General features: G+C 40.8%; 1 protein-coding gene across 7 annotated transcripts in view; it reads right to left on the reverse strand.

Moving 5' to 3' along the window:
- Positions 1 to 20,610, reverse strand: part of rerea (arginine-glutamic acid dipeptide (RE) repeats a) — a 655,730-nt gene that overhangs the window by 242,044 nt on the left and 393,076 nt on the right. Inside the window, exon 1 of one of the 7 annotated variants that reach the window (XM_072245217.1) lies at positions 18,341 to 18,492. The exons of 5 other annotated variants lie outside the window; for them this stretch is intronic. In XM_072245217.1, coding sequence (XP_072101318.1) covers positions 18,341 to 18,366 — 26 coding nt within the window. In that variant the 5' untranslated portion in view covers positions 18,367 to 18,492. Of the gene's footprint in view, positions 1 to 18,340; positions 18,493 to 20,610 lie in introns of those variants that run through there. One more of the 7 variants, XM_072245218.1, reaches the window with a different exon arrangement.

A 20,610-nucleotide genomic window follows, 5' to 3' on the forward strand; every position in this document is an offset into this window, starting at 1 on the left:
AGTGCAGATTTTGGTCTAAACATCAACTGTAAGAAAACCAAATATATGGTAATATCAAAACAGTAGGATATTCCCAACTGCGAATTGTACATTGGCAACCAAGAGATTGAACAAAAGACCAGGTTTAATTACCTTGGTAGCTTTATATCACAAGATGCTAGAGGTAAAGTAGAAATAAAAAGAAGGATTGCCATTGCCAAAACCAACTTCCAAAAAATGAAACTCAGTTTTACCAACAGGCACATCTCTATGACAACAAGGCTTAGGCTACTAAAATGTTACATCTGGTCAATCTTGCTGTATGCTTCCGAAACATGGACTATAACACCAGAACTCCAAAGAAACTTAGAAGCAACAGAAATGTGGTTTCTTAGAAGAATGCTGAAAATATCATATAGAGATAGGCAACTAATGAGACAGTACTCCAATGTGCCCATATAAAAAATATCTTTAATGAGAACATTAAATGAGAGGAAACTTAAATTCCTGGGCCACGTCATCAGAAATGGAGAAACAGAATGCCTTACATTACAAGGCCATATGCCTGGGAAACGCGGTAGAGGAAGGCAAAGAAGAAAATATATGGACACTGTGTGCGAGATATCATTGACGCTGCGAGGGATCGTTCGATGTGGAGAGCCATGATCGCCCAGGTGTGTAACGCGCAAGGCACATGGAGAGAAAGAGAGATTACATTTCTTGGATTTCCTGTGTATGCCCACAAGAAAACAAATCTCAGGGTTGCATGTTGTTTGCTGTTGAGTGCCGTCGAGTCATTTTTGACTCATGCTGACCTATGGATAGTATAGTTGCCCATAGGGCTTTCGCGGCAATATATGGAAGTAGATTGCCAGGCCTTTCTCTGCGCAGATAATGCTGCTGCCCGGGTTGGGATCCAGCTGTATTTGAACTCAGGAGCATCCCCCTCGAAGTCCAGTGCTGATGCCACTACACTGCCATGGTGACATATGTGTACTTTGATAATAATAAGTTAACAATGAACTTTCAATTTTGACTAAATGATCTGGTGCTTTCATGATTTCCAGGGGGATTTAGCAAACTAGGCTCTTGGGAGTGCAGGTACAGCCAGGGCGGTCAACATTGGGGGTGGATGCTGCATTGAGGCCTGGTAATGGAAGAAGGTCCGGTGGTCAGTTCCATTACTCAATGTCAATTAAAGAAATGACCGAGATTTAAATCGTTGAGGATGCCTGCGTCTGACTGATCTCCTTCTCTTCTCACTACTACTGTCGGGTGGAAGGCGCAGGAGTTTTGAGTCTCATGGTGTCAAGTTCAGCAGCAGTCGTTACCTTGCAAACATCAGACCCCTGGACCGGCTTCATTTGCTTCAGCGGTGAATGCCCTCCGCAGCTGCGGACTCAGTTTCGGGGACTCTGCAGTTCATGGCCCATGTGTTTTTGCCGACTTTCTTTTATTGTTTGCATGATTTGTGCTCTTTTGCAAAATGGATTTTGCTGGTCTTGTGAGTGCTTTTTAGTGAATTATATTGTGTTTCTTTATTTTAAGTGCCTACAGAAAGATTATTCTCAAGATTGAATATGATATACATACTTTGATTATAAATTTGAACTTTGTCCTCTGGTTCTGCACTCCTCTCCCCCCCCCCCAGGAAACATCCTCTCCCCATCCACTCTGTCTAGGTTTTTCAATATTCAAAAGGTTTCACTGAGATCCCCTCATTGTTCTAAACTCTTGCAAGTACAGGCCCAGAACCAAATGTTGCTCAAACATTAAACCCTGGCATTCCTGTGAACCTCCTCTGGACCCTCTCCAATACCAGCACATCCTTTCTTAAATCAGAGGCCCAAATCTGCTCACAATCTTCCAAGTGTGGCCTGACCAACAGCTTATAAAGCCTCAGCAGTACATCCTTGAACTTGTATTGTAGCCCTCTCAAACTGAATGCTAACATTGCCTTCCTTACCAATGACACAACCTGCAAGTTAACCTTTAGGGAATCCTGTATGAGAACTCCCAAGTCCCTTTGCATCTCTGATTTCTAAATTTGCTTCCCATTTAGAAAACGCTTTTATTTCTTCTACCAGAGAGTATAACCACACACTTCCCTACACTATACTCCATTTGTCACTTCTTCGTCCAATCTCCTCACCTGCCAGAGTCCTTCTGCAGTCTCCCTGCTCCCTCAACACTACCTGCCCTTCACCTATCTTCACAGCATCTACAAACTTGGTCACAAAGCTATCAGTTCTGTCATCTAAATCACTGACATCTAATGTGTAAAGAAGCTGTCCCCCAACACTGAATCCTTTGGAACGCCACTTGTCCCCGGTAGCCAACCAGAAAAGGCCCCCTTTGTTTCTACTCTTTGCCTCCTTCTGTTCAGCCAATCTGCTTTCCATACTAGTATTTTTCCTGCAATACCACGGCCTCTAATTTTGTTTAACAGTCTCATGTGTGGCACCTTGTCATGAAAATCCAAGTACGCAACATCCACTAATTCTGCTTTGTACACTGCTTGTTATTTCCTCAAAAGAATTCAACAGATTGTGGCATCCCCTTTAGAAAATCATAGTGATTTTGGCCTATTTACATGCTTCCAGACCCCTGAAACCTCATCCTTAAAAATGGACTCCAATATCTTTCCAACTACTGAAGTCAGGCTAACTGGTCTATATTTTCCCTTCTTCTGCCTCCCTCCCTGCTTAAAGAGTGAAGTGATATTTACAATTTTCCAGTCTTCCAGAACCATGCCAGAATCTAGAGATTTTTGAAAGACCATTACAAATGCCTCCCCAATCTGTTGAGTAGCCTCATGTGTGGCACCTCGTCAAAGACTTTCTGAAAATCCAAGTAAACAACATCCACTGTCTCTCCTTTCTCTATTCTGTCTACAGTTATTTCCTACAGTTATGCAATGTTTTATTTAGAAGGTTCATTATATATAGCAAACATCCAATTTTATCAAATATACCTATGGAAATTCTTTACTATGAAATGCCAACATATTAGATGTCAGAAGGTTGATGCAACAAGGACTGATTTGAAACCACAACAATCGTTCCACATGTACAAATAAACTGTCACCTCTGGTAGACAACTTTGTGCTTGCACGCTTATACCTGCATTGTACCCATTTGCTAGTACACTGTAGAATAATATAGGAGCAGAGAGAAATACCCTCTGCACTAACATTCAAAATAAAAGCTCTGTTCTGCTTACAAACTTTCTAACATACTGCATCTTGAGTCATACGCAATGCAGTGGTAAGCCTTAGCAGTTAGCTCCCTGAGGATGTTCTACACAGTTGTATTCAACAGCCGGCTCTGAAATCAGTGCAAAATAAAAATAATCACCGCAACTCCAAGGGCAGCACAACTTCTCTTACATAGTTTGTTATCTCCTATTTCTTACATTAAAAAAATTGACCATATTGCAAAAATAGAACACGATTATGAAATATAATGTCTATAAAATTCATAAAATGTCATTAAATTGCCTTTGGCTTCTACTGGCTCATGTCTAGTACTTATATAACCAATGTCTAGTACTTCTGAACCATCTTAATGAACTGGTGATTTCATGATCCTCTGAAGGACTTGGAGGACTTAACTTTCAAGCATGCACGTATGGCATCTTTAAGTGGACAAAGGTTCACCACCATGGCCAAAAGAGAGAGAAGAAAGGAGGCTCCAAGCCAGGCTGAAACACAGAGGAATAAAAGTTTCTTTACCTATCATGGTAACAGCAAATGTACAGCTGCTGGATAACAAGATTGAGGACCTAAGGACAAGATGACTGTATCAGAGGGAAATGAGGGATTGCTGTATTCTGTGTTTCATAGAGACACAGCTCACTCCATACGTGTCGGTAAGAAGGCTTCTCGTTACACAGGACAGACCAGACTCCTGAGGTGAAGGCGGCAAAAGGTGTTTCATGATAAGGTCTTTGTCATGCTTGGACGCAGTGGTCTTATCACACTCTTGTTACTCTGACCTGGAACATCCAACAATTAAGTGCTGACCTTTCTATTCATCAAAAGAGTTCTCCTCCATGATCCTGACCACAGCTTACATACCAGGAAAAGATGCTGTTCATCAGGCACTCGAGACATTGAAGGCTGCCATCACCAAACAAGAGACAGTCCACCCTGACGCATTTCAAATCATAACTGGGGAATTCAATCAGGCTTGTTTAAAGAATTCTCTGCCCAATTACCATCAACATATTCCCTTGCTGCTCCAGGGGTTCCAACACACTCAACCACTGCTATAATGCAAGCAGGAATGCCTCCTGTTCCGAGCTAGGACCACATTTTGGGAAATCTGATCATTTGGCTGTCCTCCTCCTACCTACATACAGGCAGAGGCGAAAGAGCAAGGCTCCAGAGATAATAACAACAAACAGATAGTCATGGGAGGCAGAGGAGTGGTTACAGGATTGCTTTAGTTGGTGGACTGGGCTGTGTTCAAGAATTCATTAGAGGATCTGAATAAATACACCACGGTTGTCACGGATTTTATAAAAATAGTTATAGATGAATATGTCCCTAAAATATCTTTCAGAGTCTTCCCAACCAGAAGCCCTGGATGAACCATGAGATCCGCAATCCACTGAGGGCTAGATCAGTGTCATTCAGGTCTGGCGATATACAAGAGGTCCAGGTAGGATCTCCAGAAAGCTATCTCATGTGTGAAGTGGCAATTCCTGAACAAACCAAGTAACATAGGTGACAATACGGCTTCACTCCCAGATGAGCTCAATGCCTTCTATGCTCGCTCTGACCATCAAAAATGGAGGAACCTTCGCAAACTCCCACTGTCCCCAATGAACCTGTGATTTCTATCTCAGAGGACGAGGGCATCCTTCAGGAGAGTGAACACACAGAAAGCATCTGGCTCAGATGTGTTACCCCTGGTCAAGTACTACAGACCTGTGCCAATCAACTGGCTGGAGTATCAGTGATATCTTTAACCTCTCACTTAGGCAGTCTGATTGAAGCCTTCAAGAAGGATTCACTTATAACAATGCCTGAGAAGAAGGTGGTAACTGCCTCAATGACTATCATCCAGTAGCATTTACATCCTGTGAAGTACTTTGAGTGGTTGGAGATGGAGATGGAGAAGCAACTTGGATCTACTCTAATTTGCCTAGGGGAGCAGCAGGTCCACAGTAGATACCATTTCATTGGTTCCTTACTAAACCCTGGAACGTCTGGGCATAAAGATGCATACATCAGGATGCTCTTTATCGACTACAGCTCAGCATTCAGTATTTTCTTTCCCTCTGAACTAGGCCTTAAAACCTCCTTGTGCAATTGGATCCTTGATTTCCTCACTTGCAGACCCCACTCAGTTCAGATCGGCAACATCATCTCCTCCACGACCTCCATCAGCACAGATGCACAAGGTTGTGTGCTTAGCCCGCTGCTCTACCTGCCTTATATTTATGACTTTAAGGCTAAGAACAGCTCCGATGCCATATTTAAGTTTGCTGAAGGTATCACTATCCCAGGCAAAATCAAAGATGGTGATGAATTAGTATATAGGAACTTGAAAATCTGGCTCAGTGGTGCTACAACAAGAACCTCTCACTCAATGTCAGCAAGACCAAGGAGCTGATTATTGACTTCAGGAGGAAGAAGCAGGAAGTCCATGAACCATTCATCAGGGGATCAGAAGTCAGCAACTTCAAATTCCTCAAGGTTAACATTTCAGAGCATCTATCTTGAGCCTAGTAATTGCAATTACGAAGGAAGCACATTAGCACCTCTACTTCCTGAGATGTTTGTGAACTTTCAGAATGACATCTAAAACTTTGACAAACTTCTGTAGATGTGTAGTGGAGAGTATATTGACTGATTGCATCACAGTTTGTTATGGAAACACTGGAAATTCTTACAAAAAAGTAGTGGATATGGCCCCGTTTCTCACAGGTAAAGCCCTCCCAATCATTGAGGACATCTACACAATTCAAGCACGAAGCCAGATTAAAAAGATTAAGGTGTTGAGGATCCCCCTTCTTTAAGGAATACAAACATAAGTATACAGTCAGTAACAAGGGGAGCATCAGAAAACAGTCTGATGAACTGCTCATTATATACAAAGATTCAGGAATTCCTCCAGACAAATCTGCACTCTGTCAGTATCCACCAGCTACACAGAATATAGAACAGTTCAGCACAGGACAGGTCCTTCCATGCACCAGGTCCATGTTGACTGTGAAACTGGTCTAAACTAACCTTGGTCTATATCCCTCTACTCCTCACCATTTATTGTGCCTGAATGCCTGTTAATTCTTTGGATTGTTTCTGCCTCTAGTCAAAACTGAACAAGGACAAGGATGTCCCTTTAGAATGAAGATGAAGAGGAATTACTTCAGACAGAAGGTGATGGATCAGTGGAGTTTACTGCCACAGACGACTGTGGAGGCCAAGTCACTGGGTATATTTAAAGCGGAGTTTGATAGGTTCTTGATTAGTAAGGATGTCAAAGGTTATAGAGAATCAGGTAGGGGGAGGGGAGATAATAATTCAGCCATGCTGGGATGGTGGAGGAGATTCAATGCACTGAATAGCTCTTCCCCTCCACCAACAGCTGTCCGAATGGATAATGAACCCAAGAACACTATCTCAATATTTCCCCCTTTCTTTTATGCACTACTTAATTATTTTCACATATATGTATTGAAAGTTACAGTTTTTAATTATTATATATTGCAATGTTCTGCTGCCACAAAATAACAAATTTCATGACAAACCCCAGTGATATTGAACTTTATTCTGGTACTGGTCTAATTCTGTTCCTATGTCTTTTAGACTATGGTCTTGTGGTCTAAGAAAATAGGATGATGTAATTATTTAAATATTTCTCTCTTTTTTTTGTGAGATTAGAGTGTTGTCACTTAATTAACAAGAGTAGATTAACAGATAACTGTTCCAATACTAAAAGTATGTAACTAAAAAATCATATTTACCGAGGGATTTATATAGTTTTACAATTAATTTGACTTGTATTCCGGCGTATCTCACATGAAGTTGTTCTAAGCCAAGGCGACAATGCCACAGTTGAGAGTTTCAGATATAGTAGGCACACAGAAATATGGTTTATAGAGAACATCACGAACTTAATCAAAACATTAAATAAACCTTAAGTGTTTTTCTCTGCAACTGCAAACCTTGTGATTTTATCATTAGGGAAGAACCAATTGCGATGCATTCTTTATAATCATCAGTTCTTCAGCTTAGCTAAAAGGATGTCAACACTAACCACATAATAACCTTACACAATACGTCAGAGAGAAACAGCATGGTTGAATATTAGCTCAAAGTAAATTAGCAAAAATATAAACAATGTAATTTTGGAATGCCAGCCAATATAAGTTAATATCCAACAATTATAGAAATCAGAATCCAGTGGCACTAATACAAAAAACATATCAAGGAATAAAAACAAAATAATATTTAATGGTTCATTGGCCTTGCATTACAATGTTACCCTTCCTCCCCAAAACAACTATTGCAACACACACAAAATGCTAGAGGAACTCAGCAGGTCAGGCGGCATCTATGAAGGGGAATAAACAGTCAATATGTCGTGGGCCTTGACAGTCCTGATGAAGGGTCTCAGCCTGAAACGTTGACTGTTTATTCATTTTGATAGATGCTGCCTGACCTGCTGAGTTCCTCCTACATTCTGTGCATGCTGCTATAGATTTCCAGCATCTGCAGAATCTCTTGTGTTTAGACTATAATTTTCTTTGAGAAGTTGACTGATTATGTACCCCAAAGACACCTACACTTTACAAACAGATAATACTCTTGACCATGAGGCTATTTAAATTGAGCTGTATACTCAATGGCACTTTATTAGGTACAGGACTGAAACCTTGTGTGGTCTTTTGCTCCTGTAGCTCATCCACCAAGGCTCAATGTGTTGCATGTTCAGAGCTGCTCTTCTGCACACCACTGTTGTAGCATGTGGTTATTTGTGTTACTGTCGCCTTCCTGTCAGCTTGAGCTGGTCTGGTCATTGCTTCCCCTTTATGATGCTTGGTCTTAACAACTGAACCAACCTCTTAACATAAACCATGACACAGAGTCCTAATGCAGAGTCACAGCCCGAAACATCGACTGTCTATTCCTTTCCACAGATGTTGTCTGACTTGTGGAGTTGCTCCAGCATTTTGTAAGTGAACCTCTTGACCATGTCTGCAGGGTTTTATGCAATGAGTTGCTGCCATATAACTGGCTGATTGGCCACTGAATGCATGCTCTCATTGGGACTGACTGTCAACAAAGCTCCACCCATTTTAGCAGATTGAATGCACATTAACTTCCTCCAAGTCTTCTACAGGGAATCAAATCCTACCTCAGTTTCAGACTTAACAGGGTAGATTTGAACACATGAATTCAGATGACCACATCTAAAGACCCTGGCTGATTAGAGGCCCTCCTTTGGTCGGGGTTGACCATGGATATTGTGTCCTAGCTGTAAATTTGCAAGCCAGGGCAGTACAATTTGGAAAGCAAATTGTTGCCTTTACCACAGGCTCCCGCTCTCTAAAAAGCCGATGAACCCAAAGGAACCCAGACACCAATATAGTTTGGTACTAGCAGCGTCACAGGAGTTGCCAGTCAGAATTAAATTCAACATAGGACAACCTTAGAGACTCCAGCACCGGATTTTTTTCCGTAGCGTTTATTCCCGAAACCTTCCCCATGTGTGGGTATAGCTGCAAGGCAGCAGAGGTTTGAGAGCAGTTTTTCTTCTCCTAGATGATCTGCCAACCATGGCCGACGAGCCTCATCTGCCTAAAGCAACTGGCTTTAAAGCGCCAGTAACAAGCCTTTGCCCCTTCTCGTGTCAATAGGAATGGTTCCGCCTGGCTTAGTAGCTAAGCCACATGTGTATGCCAGGAGCTGGACTTGGTTATCAGAAGCTACTTGAGACCCATGCCATTGGGAGCATTTAATAAGTAGTGGGAGCTTATCCTCACTACCACCCCCTGGCCATGACAACCTTAAGTTTCCTGGCTGATTCTTTATTGGAAAAGGGAAAACAGTCTGTCCTCTTAACTGATTTGCGACAGGCCAGCAGTATGGACAAAACAAGACGATGAGGAGAGGTGAAACCAAGTTTCAATTTTATAAATGTAATTCCTTGATCTATTTCGCAAAATATTTCTGATGGGTAAATACCAGTAAAATCAAGATCTTCTAACACCATTCTGCATATGACAGTGTTAGCTAGACCCTGCTTCTACTTTGATACAGGACGGACAGTAATTATGGAACCATATTAAAACATAGAGTCACAGAGCATTACAACATAGAAAGAACTCCTTTTGCCCATTTAGTCTATGCTGAACAAAATGAGGATAAAGCACATCTCCAAAGTTCATGCCACAGTCCATTCACCAAGGCTGGTTTTCAGAAGTGAATAAAATTATGGAAGCAAGGAAGATTCCACAGATTCCCAATGATTATCACAAGTTCAGGAACAATTACAACTATAGCATATCCATCAACAGATGTGCTTTAGTACAAAGTTGAAGCATAAACATAATTTTAGAAAAAATTGAATTAGCTGAATTAAAATTTGCTTAATTTTTCAAGAGTAATGGAGGAAAGGTCATGGAGGAAGTGATACCAAGAAAATAAGCTAATATAGCTTCCTGATGATTTTAATAAAACCAAGAGATTCTGGAGAGGCTGGAAATCCAGAGCAAGACACAGAAAGGGATGGAAGAACTCAGCATCAATAGAGAGGAGTAACAGTCAACGTTTTGGGTTAAGACACTTCATCAGCACTGGAAAGGAAGGAAGCAGAAGCCAGAGTAAGGTGGGGAGGGGGAAAAGAGGAAGAAGTATAAGCTAGCAGTTGATAAGTGAAACCACCAGGTGAGGGGGACACTGGATGGGTGGAGGATGAACCAGAGACCATTAATGCAAATTCCATCCAATTTGCAATGGAATCTTAAAGTACAAACTTGTCTCACTCTGACAGCTGATTTTAGATTGCACCTATACAGGTAAATACCACAACAATTTTGTTGTCACCTTCAAACAAATAGCTACCCTCCAAAATTTAAATGCAGCAGATGTTATCAAAGAATTAGCTGGATCAGTGTGCAATAAAGGTAGAATAATAAAATTACAGATGTTCCTGTTGCTGATGACAACTCATATGCAAGATCCAACCACCCACTTTGAAACATCTTGTGAAACACTATATTTACACAATAGCCATACTGCACACTGTTGCATTGTCTACATGGATTAACACCACTCAAATCCTTCTTTAAAAATGCTAATTGCCATCAGATAGAGAGATAGATACTTCATTAATCCCAAAGGAAATTACAGTGTCACAGTAGCATTACAAGTGCACAGTTATAAATATTAGAAGTGAAGAAGAAAGAATAAAAATAAGTTACCACAAACTGGCTAATGGGGGGGTTCATCATTGCCCCGGCTATAGGTTGACTCACTGTAGAGCCTAATGGCAGAGGGCAAGAATGACTTCGTAGAATGCTCCTTGGACCAGCACAGTGGTCTTAGTTTATTAATAAAAGTGCTCCTCTGTTCAGCCAAGGTGGCATACAGAGGGAAGAAACGTTGTCCAGAAACTGTCAAATATTCTTTGGGGGCACTCCTCTGTTTTTGTGGATGGTTTTCAAGAAAAGGCATTTCAGGATGTATATTGTACACATTTCTCTGACATTGAATCCATCTTTGAAATGCCTATAGATCGTAAAGGTGACAACAGACTAGTAGAACATGTGAAGGAGAGGCCTGCATACTCCAAAGAATGCAAGTCTTCACAGGAAGTCGAGGCCACTCTGGCCCTCCTTGTACACAGCCTCTGTGTTGGTGCTCCACTAAAGTTTGTCATCCAGGTGCACCCCAGGTACTTATTGGTCCTCACCACATCCACCTCCTCACCATCAATAACCAATTTCCCCAGGGATCAATAAAGTATGACTACTACTACTACTATCAATAGTAACAGGAAACAATGCAGGTTTAGTCTTCCTAAAGTCCATCACCATCTCCTTTGTTTTACTAATCTTGAGCTGTGGCTGATTCAGCTTGCACCATTTGACAAAGTCCTCTACCAGGGCCCAGTATTTATCCTCCTGTTCTCCCTTTATAAACCCAACTATTACCAAGTCTTCAGACAATTTCTGCAGATGACATGGCTCAGTTTACAGGTAGATGTGAGTCAGCATCAAACATTGTTAAATTACAGGTAACTAAACACTTTAAAAGAGTCTTTAAGATGAATACAACTTTGGCTGGCAAGTTAAAATTTCCATTGGTCATTTTTTTCCAGTTTGGAACAAATATTCAAATTACACAAATAATGCATAATAGACATTGAAACATTATAAACAGAAAAATGAAATGAAATTTTTGAGCTCCACTTAACTGAATTCAATTTATTAATTCACTATATTAGGCTGCATAATCTGGCAATTCAAGATTCAAGACTGATTGATGTCATTTCCAACACACAATTGTAGAAGAGAATAAAATAATTGTTATTATTTTTGGTCTGATGCAGCGCAAAAAATTCAGAACAGATAAAGGAACAATAATAATAAAAAATATATAAATACATAAGATTGATTGTATGTCCATAAAGTGAACTAGGCACAGGAGTGTCTGTACATAGACGACTGACAGGAAAGGTGAGGAGAGGTGGGTTGGTGGGTGGAGGCATTGATCAAGCCTTACTGCTTGGGGAAAGTAACTGTTTTTGAGTCTGGTAGTCCTGGTGCAGATGCTACGTCACCACCTCCTTGATGGGAGTGGGACAAATTCAGTCAAACATTATTCTATTTTATTACTGCTACTGTTATGCAGCAAATATTTCAGATTTATTGGGTCGTAATTCCTAAGTTTCTTAGAGTGATTTCAAACACAAAGACTAACTCCCTTAAAGACTGACTTTACTGGAAAGTTTGGAACAGAGATTGAAGGATTTTTTTTAGGAAACACCAAAAAATATAAACCCAAGTTAGTAAATAACTTCAAATCAACCATATTTGAAATAAAATATGGAATAGGTTCAATGGTCTGAATGTTATGGACCCGTTCCTTCTTCTACTCTTATAACCAGCTAATTATAAGTCCTGCTCTGCATATCAGAATCAGAAATCTGTTTAATATCACTGGCATACGCCATGAAATTTGTTAACAGCAGCAGCAGTACAATGCAGTACAAGATAAATATAAAGAAAAATAAATAAATGAATTAAAGTAAATTTATTAAATAGTTAAGTTAAAACTAGTGCAAAAACAGAAAAAAATAATAAAAAGTGAAATAGAGTTCACGGGTTCAATGTCCATTTAGAGATCGGACAGCAGAGGGGAAAAAGCCGTTCCTGAATTGCTGAGTGTGTGCCTTCAGGCTTTTGTACCTCCTTCCTGATGGTAACAATGAGCAGAGGGTTATGCCCTGGGTGCTGGGGGTCCTTAATAACGGATTCCACCTTTCTGAGGCACCACTCCTTGAAGGTGTCATGGATACTACAAAGACAAGTACCCATGATGGAGCTGACTAATTTTACCACTTTCTGAAGCTTCTTTCGATCCTGTGCAGTAGCTCCTCCATACCAGACAGCAATACAGCCTGCCAGAATGCTACCTGCAGTACATCTGTAGAAGTTTGAGTGTTTTAGGTGACAAACCAAATCTCCTCAAACTCCAAATAAAATATAGCCACTGTCTTGCCTTCTTTATAGCTGCATCGATATGTTGGGACCAGGTTAGATCCTCAGAGATAGAGGCTCAGGAGCTTGAAATTGCTCATTCTCTCCACTTGTGTTCCCTCTATGAGGATCAGTTCATGTTCCCTCATCTTCTGGACCACTTTACTCCTGTTACCATTTTACTATTGATGTAGGAAAGTGCCATTAAAAAGTCATTAACATCATGAAGGACCCCAACCATTCTGCTCATGGACCGTTTGCCCTACTCCCATCAGGGAAAGGCTACATAGCTTCCATGCCAGGACCACCAGACTCAAAAACATTATTTTCCCCAAACAATAAAGTTAGCCAACACTTCCATACCGCCAACTACCCTATTTTATAATTTCCTGTCAGTCATTTATGTACAGACACTCCTGTACCTAGTGTCACTTTATAGACGTACAATCAATCTTATGTATTTATATTTATTGTTTTTTTGTATTGTTGTGTTCTTTAACATATTAAAGTATGTACATGTCATTATATATTAACTTGAGATACATTTTCCTGCATGCATTTACAGGAAAATAAATACAATGGAAAAAAAACTATACATAAAGACTGACAAACAACCAATGTGCAAAGATGACGAATCGCACAAACACAAAATAAAAAATAATACAGAGAACACGAGTTGTAGATTCATTGAAAGTGAGTCTGTACAGTATTAACTGCTCCTGAAGCTGGTGGTGTGGGACCCTAGGCTCCTGTACCTCCTTCCTGATGGCAATAGCAAAAAGAAGAGCTTGGACTGGATGGTGGTGGGAACAAGTCGTTCAGTTGCATCAAATCTTCCAGTTTTTGAAACATGATATATATCACAATATGTTGACAGATCTTCCAACATTGACCCAGGCACTGGATTTTGACGTGGCAAATTCACTACCAGTCACAGTGATCCATAAAGTGTTCTGCAGAAGCAGCAAGGCAATGGTATGTACAGACTAGTTAAGCAACAGTCTGAATTGGAATTGCTTGCTATTGTCACATGTCCTAGTGACAATACAGTGAAAAGCTAGTCTTGCACACTACTCATACAGTTCAGATCATTACACAGGGTATTATGGTAGAAAAAGGTAAAGCACTAACAATGCAGAATAAAGTGTAACAGCTACAGAGAAAGTGCAATGAAGCAAGACAAATCTCAAAGAATTGTGACCACCATTACAGTCTGAAGTACAGAAATCTAGAATCTTCCCCTTCAAAATCCCTGCTGATGTATTGCTCAGTCACAGGACAGATCTGTGATTGACAAGCAGAAGGGACTGCACCCAGAACTCCCCCAGTTAAAAACAGAAATTGCCGGAAACACACAGCAGGTCAGGCAGCATCTTAAAGGAAAAACGGACTTTACATTCAGTTCGAAGATACTTCATCACATGGACCTAAATATTAAATCTGTTTCTCCATCCACTGCTGCTGCTCAGCCTCTTGAATGTTTCCAAAATGTTGTTTTTAATGTCTGATTTCCAAATTCTGTTATTTTTTCTGATTTTCCTGGACTCCCACATATAGACTTCAGACCCCACAAAATTCAATGGTATCAGATTGGATAAGAAAACATTCTGCTGAAAACTGCCTACCATTATTCATCATTTAGTGATTTAGTACTCCTCCAACACTGAAGTCTTAAGGAGAATGGATTAACTCCAAAAGTGGGACTTGAAAAGTCCTGCACCAATGGCTGAGATGGGTGAGTCTTAAAGGATATACCTGCCTTAATGAGTCTGCAATAGATGGTGAGAATAAATCAACATAAAGGATCGATACAGTCAACCATATCTATATCCTACATCAAACTATCATAGCATTGGGAAGAGCGAACACTTCTTGCAGACATTATCGTCTCCACTCTAAGAATACTATAAATGTTGCCGTGTGGCAATATGATCACACTAAATAGGATTCGGCCCAAAACTACCAACAGTTTACTCCCCTCCACAGATGCTGCCTGACCTGCTGAGTTCCTTCAGGATTTTGTGTGCGCTACTCTGGTCAATATCCAGAAAGGAGGTGTAAAAGATGAAACCAGTGATTCCACAAGCAACAGGTCAGACTGAGGTTCCACAGTCTTGCCACAATGGTAAAAGTGAAGGGAGCAGCAGACTATGAGAACATTCTCATTCCAAGCGATGGTGAAGCTCATTAAGCTAGTGACAGATACAAGAATGAAGAATCTACAAACCTCAGTCTAAAGTACCAAATAGATGACTCATCTCAGCTTTACTGCAGGATTCTTCATTAGTGAAGCCAGTTCACATGCAGTCTCATTCACTTGTTGGCATCTTGAACAAAATGATAAAGGCTACAGAAAGTGTGAATACAGTTCAGAACATCACAGGCAAAGCCCTCGCCACCATAGAGCACAATTACATGGAGCGCTGCCATTAAGAAAGCAGCATCCATTATCAAAGAACTCTAGCATCTAGGCCATGCTCTCTTCTCACTATTACCACTAGGCAGGAGGTACAGAAGCCATAGATCCCACCCCATCAGGAACATTTATCACCCTACAACCATCAGGCTCTGGAACCACCATGGACAACTTCAGACTGTGAACCTTTTCGACAACCTACAGATTCACTTTCAAGTTAGCTTTACAACTCATGTCCTCAGTATTTTTTTATTTATTTGCACACTGTCTTCTTTTGCTCATTGGCTATTTGTCAAGGTAGTAAATGGAGACACATGCACAATTTGATAATAAGTTTATGTTCAATTCTGTATTTTCCTGTCTATGCCTGCAAGAAAATGAATCTCAATGTATTATATATATATACACATACACATACACACACTCTGATAATAAACATTCTGACTATCTTGACTTTGTTTTTACGTACTTGATGTCACAAAGGACCAGACTACATTCCAGTTACACTCCTGTTGCCAATCGGCCAAAGTGGAAACTTGCTCAGGTATTCCCCCGTGCACAAAAACATAAGGAAAAATCCAGTCCAGTTAATTTCTGCCTGATCATCGTTGTCTTAAGCATAACAACAGAATGATTGCTGTCATAACAAAACATCAAATGGCACTCATTAATAAATTGCTTGCTGAGGCTCGGTCTGGGTTTTGCTCGGACCACTGGCCACATTAAAACCATAGTTCGATGCTGAATTCTAGAGGTCAGAGGAAGCTACTGACTGCCTTTAATAGTAAAGCATTATTTGACTCTGAGAAACATCAAGTGGTCCAGATAATATTGAACTTGATGGAGATCAACTCTTTACTCAGTACGTATGTAGATTCATGAGAACAATCCCGGGTTAAAGCACAGGGAACAGTTGCATAGCTAAGGGCTTGTTCTCGCTGGAGTTTAGAAGAACGAAAGACGATCTCATTGAAACATATCAAATATTGAAAGGCCTAATAGAGTGGATATGAGAGGATGTTTCCTAAATAAGAGGGAGTAGTACCAGAGGGCACAACCTCAGAATACACAGAAGTTCAAAGTTCGAAGTCCAAAGTACATTTAGTGCTGCTCCAACTTCACTGCTGGGACTACATTCTGGAGCTTTATACTCAATAGCACTGTGTGGAGTAACTTAAAAAAGAGCATTGGCATTAAGACAAAAAGCATTTTCAATGTCTCAGTGTTATCAGGTTGTTTGTCTGGCATCTAATGCTGGAGTAGAAATTTCTGCTTCCGAAATATACCTAAGCCATCATCTTGAGTCTCCATCACGAGTTCAATTCCTTTGTGATCATATCAGTCCATTCCAATAGTAAATATCTGAAACTCACTCAGAACCTATAGAAGAACGGTGTCATGTCTGAACGAGAGTTTAGCTCAACACTAAGATGCCATCTTCATCTCTCTAAATGTATAAAACCTAGCCAACACCAACCTTGCACAAAACCCTTGCTTACACCTCATCACTTCCTACTATGACCACTCCTGCACAACACTAGCTTGCATCCTTCAATCTACTATCCACAACCTTGAGGTCACCTGAATTCCCACACCCATTGAATTCTATTCATACAATTATCTTAATGCCTGTACTCATTTTCAAATACCTCCACAGTAGTCTACATCTCCCATCTTGGAACTCCTCAGCTTTTGTAATTTCTAGTCTCATGAACTTACCAAAGTTTAATCAGCCCCAAATGGTAGCAGTATTTTCACATAGTAAAGGCCCAAAGGTCAACAATTCTGTCATAAACGTATGCATCTCACCAACACATCTTGGCATCAGTTCTAGTTTAATAATACAGTATTCCTGTGAGGCGCTTGGGATATTTTACCATTGCATTATAAGCAATCAGTAGGAAAATATGACTTTACAATGACCAAAAACAGTAAATTAGGTAAACTAAATAGCACCAAAACACTTGCTCCTCTCTGCAGGCCAAGCTCACATATATTAATTTACAAAACTGATTTATTGTAGAACACATCACCTCAACCCAAATATATTTTGCTCTACTATATAGGGAGTGGTGCAAAATATTTAAATGAAAAGCTTTGTATCCCTCAAATGGAAATTCACTACAAAGCTAATCTGCAATTAATGATTGCTTATAAATCCTTCATCTTGGTTGCTGCATTTAAATCCAGATTCTTCCAAACATTGTCGAAGCAACTTTTATTCAGAATACTGCTGGATTGCTTTGGCATTCTCTTGCCCAACTTACCAAAGTTATCAGAAAGTAGTGATCAGAGTATTACAGGTGCCCAATGACTTCCTTTGATACAGGTACATATGAATAGGAAGTGTTGCCAAGATGTTCAAACATATCTGCTATTTAAACAAAATGTCTCTAATATCTCTGCTTTAACAGTACCAATCTTGACATCACTGAAGTTGCTTCCAAAATGGCTCATCTGAACTTGGTTGGAATGCGCTGACTGGAATCAAGGTGTAAGGTTCATCCCAGATTGGTTTAAACAACAATGTCTTTAAGGTGCAAGTTTTGGACCAAAAGAACTTCTGCCACCAGCTTTGTAACTGCAAATCTTAAGTTTTTGTTTAAAAAGTGACAAAATAATAATGCATTTATTTCCAAATATCAAGTTTGTATTTTTAATTTCCTTCTGCAAATGAAATTTAACATCACAAAGACCTGAGCATATATCCAAAAGAACAAGCACTGAGGCCCCACCCATCTCTGGAAGCCACCAATAGTAGTCCTCACCATATCCTACCCCCTACAATTTCCCTAATCAAACTGACAGGCCCAAATAGTTCTCATGCCTACGGATGCCCCAAAATGGTACGTTTCTCAGCTTGGAGGAAAATTACAGAGGCAAACTGCACAAAAGCAAGCCTAGTCTAAATAGCACTAAAAGAGAAAATTTGACTGATGCCAGCAAAATAATTATATAAATTTTACTGCCATGATTTGATTTCCTTCCCTTTCTCCCCCAAAGCAGAAGAAATAGCTCTGAATCTTTCACTTTCCAAAATGAAAAAAAAAGGACAGCCAGGTGTTTAGGAAAGGATCACCATTTCCTGTTTATTGCAGATCAAACATTCAGAAACAGCAGCAAAAAGGTTTGCAGCGTTAATAATGAAGATTTCATAATAAATATTTGACAAGGCAAGGAATCCACAAAATGCAGCCTTTTAGGATAGGCCAAAATAAATAAGCCTACCTCCGAGGGCTGAAGAGATCATCCATGGTGTAAACAAGTCCTTTTGGTTTAATTATATCCTCAGTCTGGCTACAGACTGCACCGAATGCAAAAGTCTCCCTTTTTCCTACTCTCTGTACTCAAAATGGTGGCACACGCAGTCTCTGAGAGACCTTAGAATGCTTTCACTGAGCTTGTGCTGTGACCTCAGCCTCCACGCAGAGCGTAAAAACTTCCCCTCAAAATGTCAGCACTGAGCATGTGCCATGACCCTGTCTCCCTCACATACAGAACAATCAATCTCTCCCTTTATGTTCTCTAAATAAGCATGCAGAACCAGCTCCCAGCTCCAGGGAGCTTTAGTGAGAACGGCTGAAAGAAAAGGGCCCTATCAAAGGGGGTACTGTGACAAACATCAAACCAAGATCAATTCAGATTTCGGTGGTCAGTTGGTAAATTATTGCCAAAATACTCACCATTAAAAGCTACACTCTAATCAGAAACAATTATCGTCCAAAAATAAATTAGGCTCATCCATACAAAACCACTTCGCACACAAGAAAACATTTCTCCAGTAATTTATTACTGCAAAACAAGAGTTTCAATAATGATCTTTGCTCCTTCCAAGAGGCAATGCCAAAAAACAATGTTAAAACTTATGATAGTCCACTCAATTAAAATTAATCCTTTACCATTATTTCCATTCAACAAAAACTATCAAACCATTTTATATACACAAGAGCAACGCACGCAAAATGCTGGAGGAACTCAGTAGGTCAAACAGTAATTATGGAAATGAACAAACAGTTGACAGTTTGGGCTGAGACTCTCCACAGGACTGGAAAGGAAAGGGGAAGAAGCCAAAATAAAAAGGTGTGGGGAGGGGAGAAGTACAAGCTAGAAGGTGATAGGTGAGACCACGTGGGTGTGGAAGGGAGATGAATGAAGAAACTGGGAAGTGATAGGTGAGAAGGTAAAGGGCTAGAGAAAAAGGAATCTTATAGGAGAGGAAGAGTAGAACCACAGGAAAAAGGGAATGAGCAGGGACACCAGAGGGAGGTGATAGGCATGTGAGGAGAAGAGAAAAGAGGGGAGCCACAATGGGGAATTCAAGATGTTGGGGTCAGCTATTGCATCCGGTGCTCCTGGTGCAGCCTCCTCTACATCGGTGAAACGCGACGCAGATTGGGGGATCGCTTCGTCGAGCACCTCTGCTCCGTCTGCCACAACAGACAGGATCTCCCAGTTGCCACCCACTTCAACTCTGCTTCACATTCCCATTCGGGTAAGTCCATACATGGCCTCCTCTACTGCCATGATGAGGTTAAACTCAGGTTGGAGCAGCAACACCTCATATACCGTCTGGGTAGTCTCCGGCCCCTTAGTATGAACATAGAATTCTCCAATTTCCAGTAATTCCCTTCCCCCACTTCCCCTATCCCTATTTCACTCTGCCACCTCCCCCAGCTGCCTATCACTTCCCTCATGGTTCCACCTCCTTCTACTACCCATTGTGTTTTCCGCTATTCCTTCTTCACCTTTCCTGCCTATCACCTCCCAGCTTCCCCTCTCCTACCCCTTTATCTTTCCCCTTACTGATTTTTCTCCTGGAACCTACCAGCCTTCTCCTTCCCACCCTCCCCCCCACCTTCTTTATAGGGTCTCTGCCCCTTCCCTCTTCAGTCCTGACGAAGGGTTCTGGCCCGAAATGTTGACTGATCGTTTCCACGGATGCTGTCCGACCTGCTGAGTTCCTCCAGCGTGCTGTGAGTGTTGCCTTGACCCCAGCATCTGCAGAGTATTTTGTGTTGCGGAATTCAAGAAGAGGGAAGGGGGAGAATTACCAGTTGGAAGACACTCAGCACATCTCATTGGAGCAACAAAAGGTTGGAGAAATCAAAGTTCATGCCATCAAGTTGGAGGCTACTCAGATGGAATATGAGGTATTGCTCCTACTACTGAGAGTGGCCTCATTCTGGTAGTAAAGGAGGCCATGGACCAACATATTGGAATGGGAATGGGGACTGGAATTAAAATGGTTGGCCACCAGAAAACCCTGCCATTTTGTGGATAGAGAGAGGCACTCAAAAAAGCAGTCCCCCAATCTATGTTGGGTCACACCAATGTAGAGACGCCATATTGGGATCATCAGATACTGCAGACCCATGTTACCAATCCATTTACCTAGCTCTCCAACCCCAGTCTTTCTCCATAATTCAACGTTTTTCCCTTTTTCAAAGCCACAGCCAATTCCCATATGACTGCTGTTACTGAAACCATTTCCAACAGCC

The sequence above is a fragment of the Mobula birostris genome, chromosome 27 (genome assembly GCF_030028105.1).
Source record: "Mobula birostris isolate sMobBir1 chromosome 27, sMobBir1.hap1, whole genome shotgun sequence".
Classification (NCBI taxonomy): Eukaryota; Metazoa; Chordata; class Chondrichthyes; order Myliobatiformes; family Myliobatidae; genus Mobula; species Mobula birostris.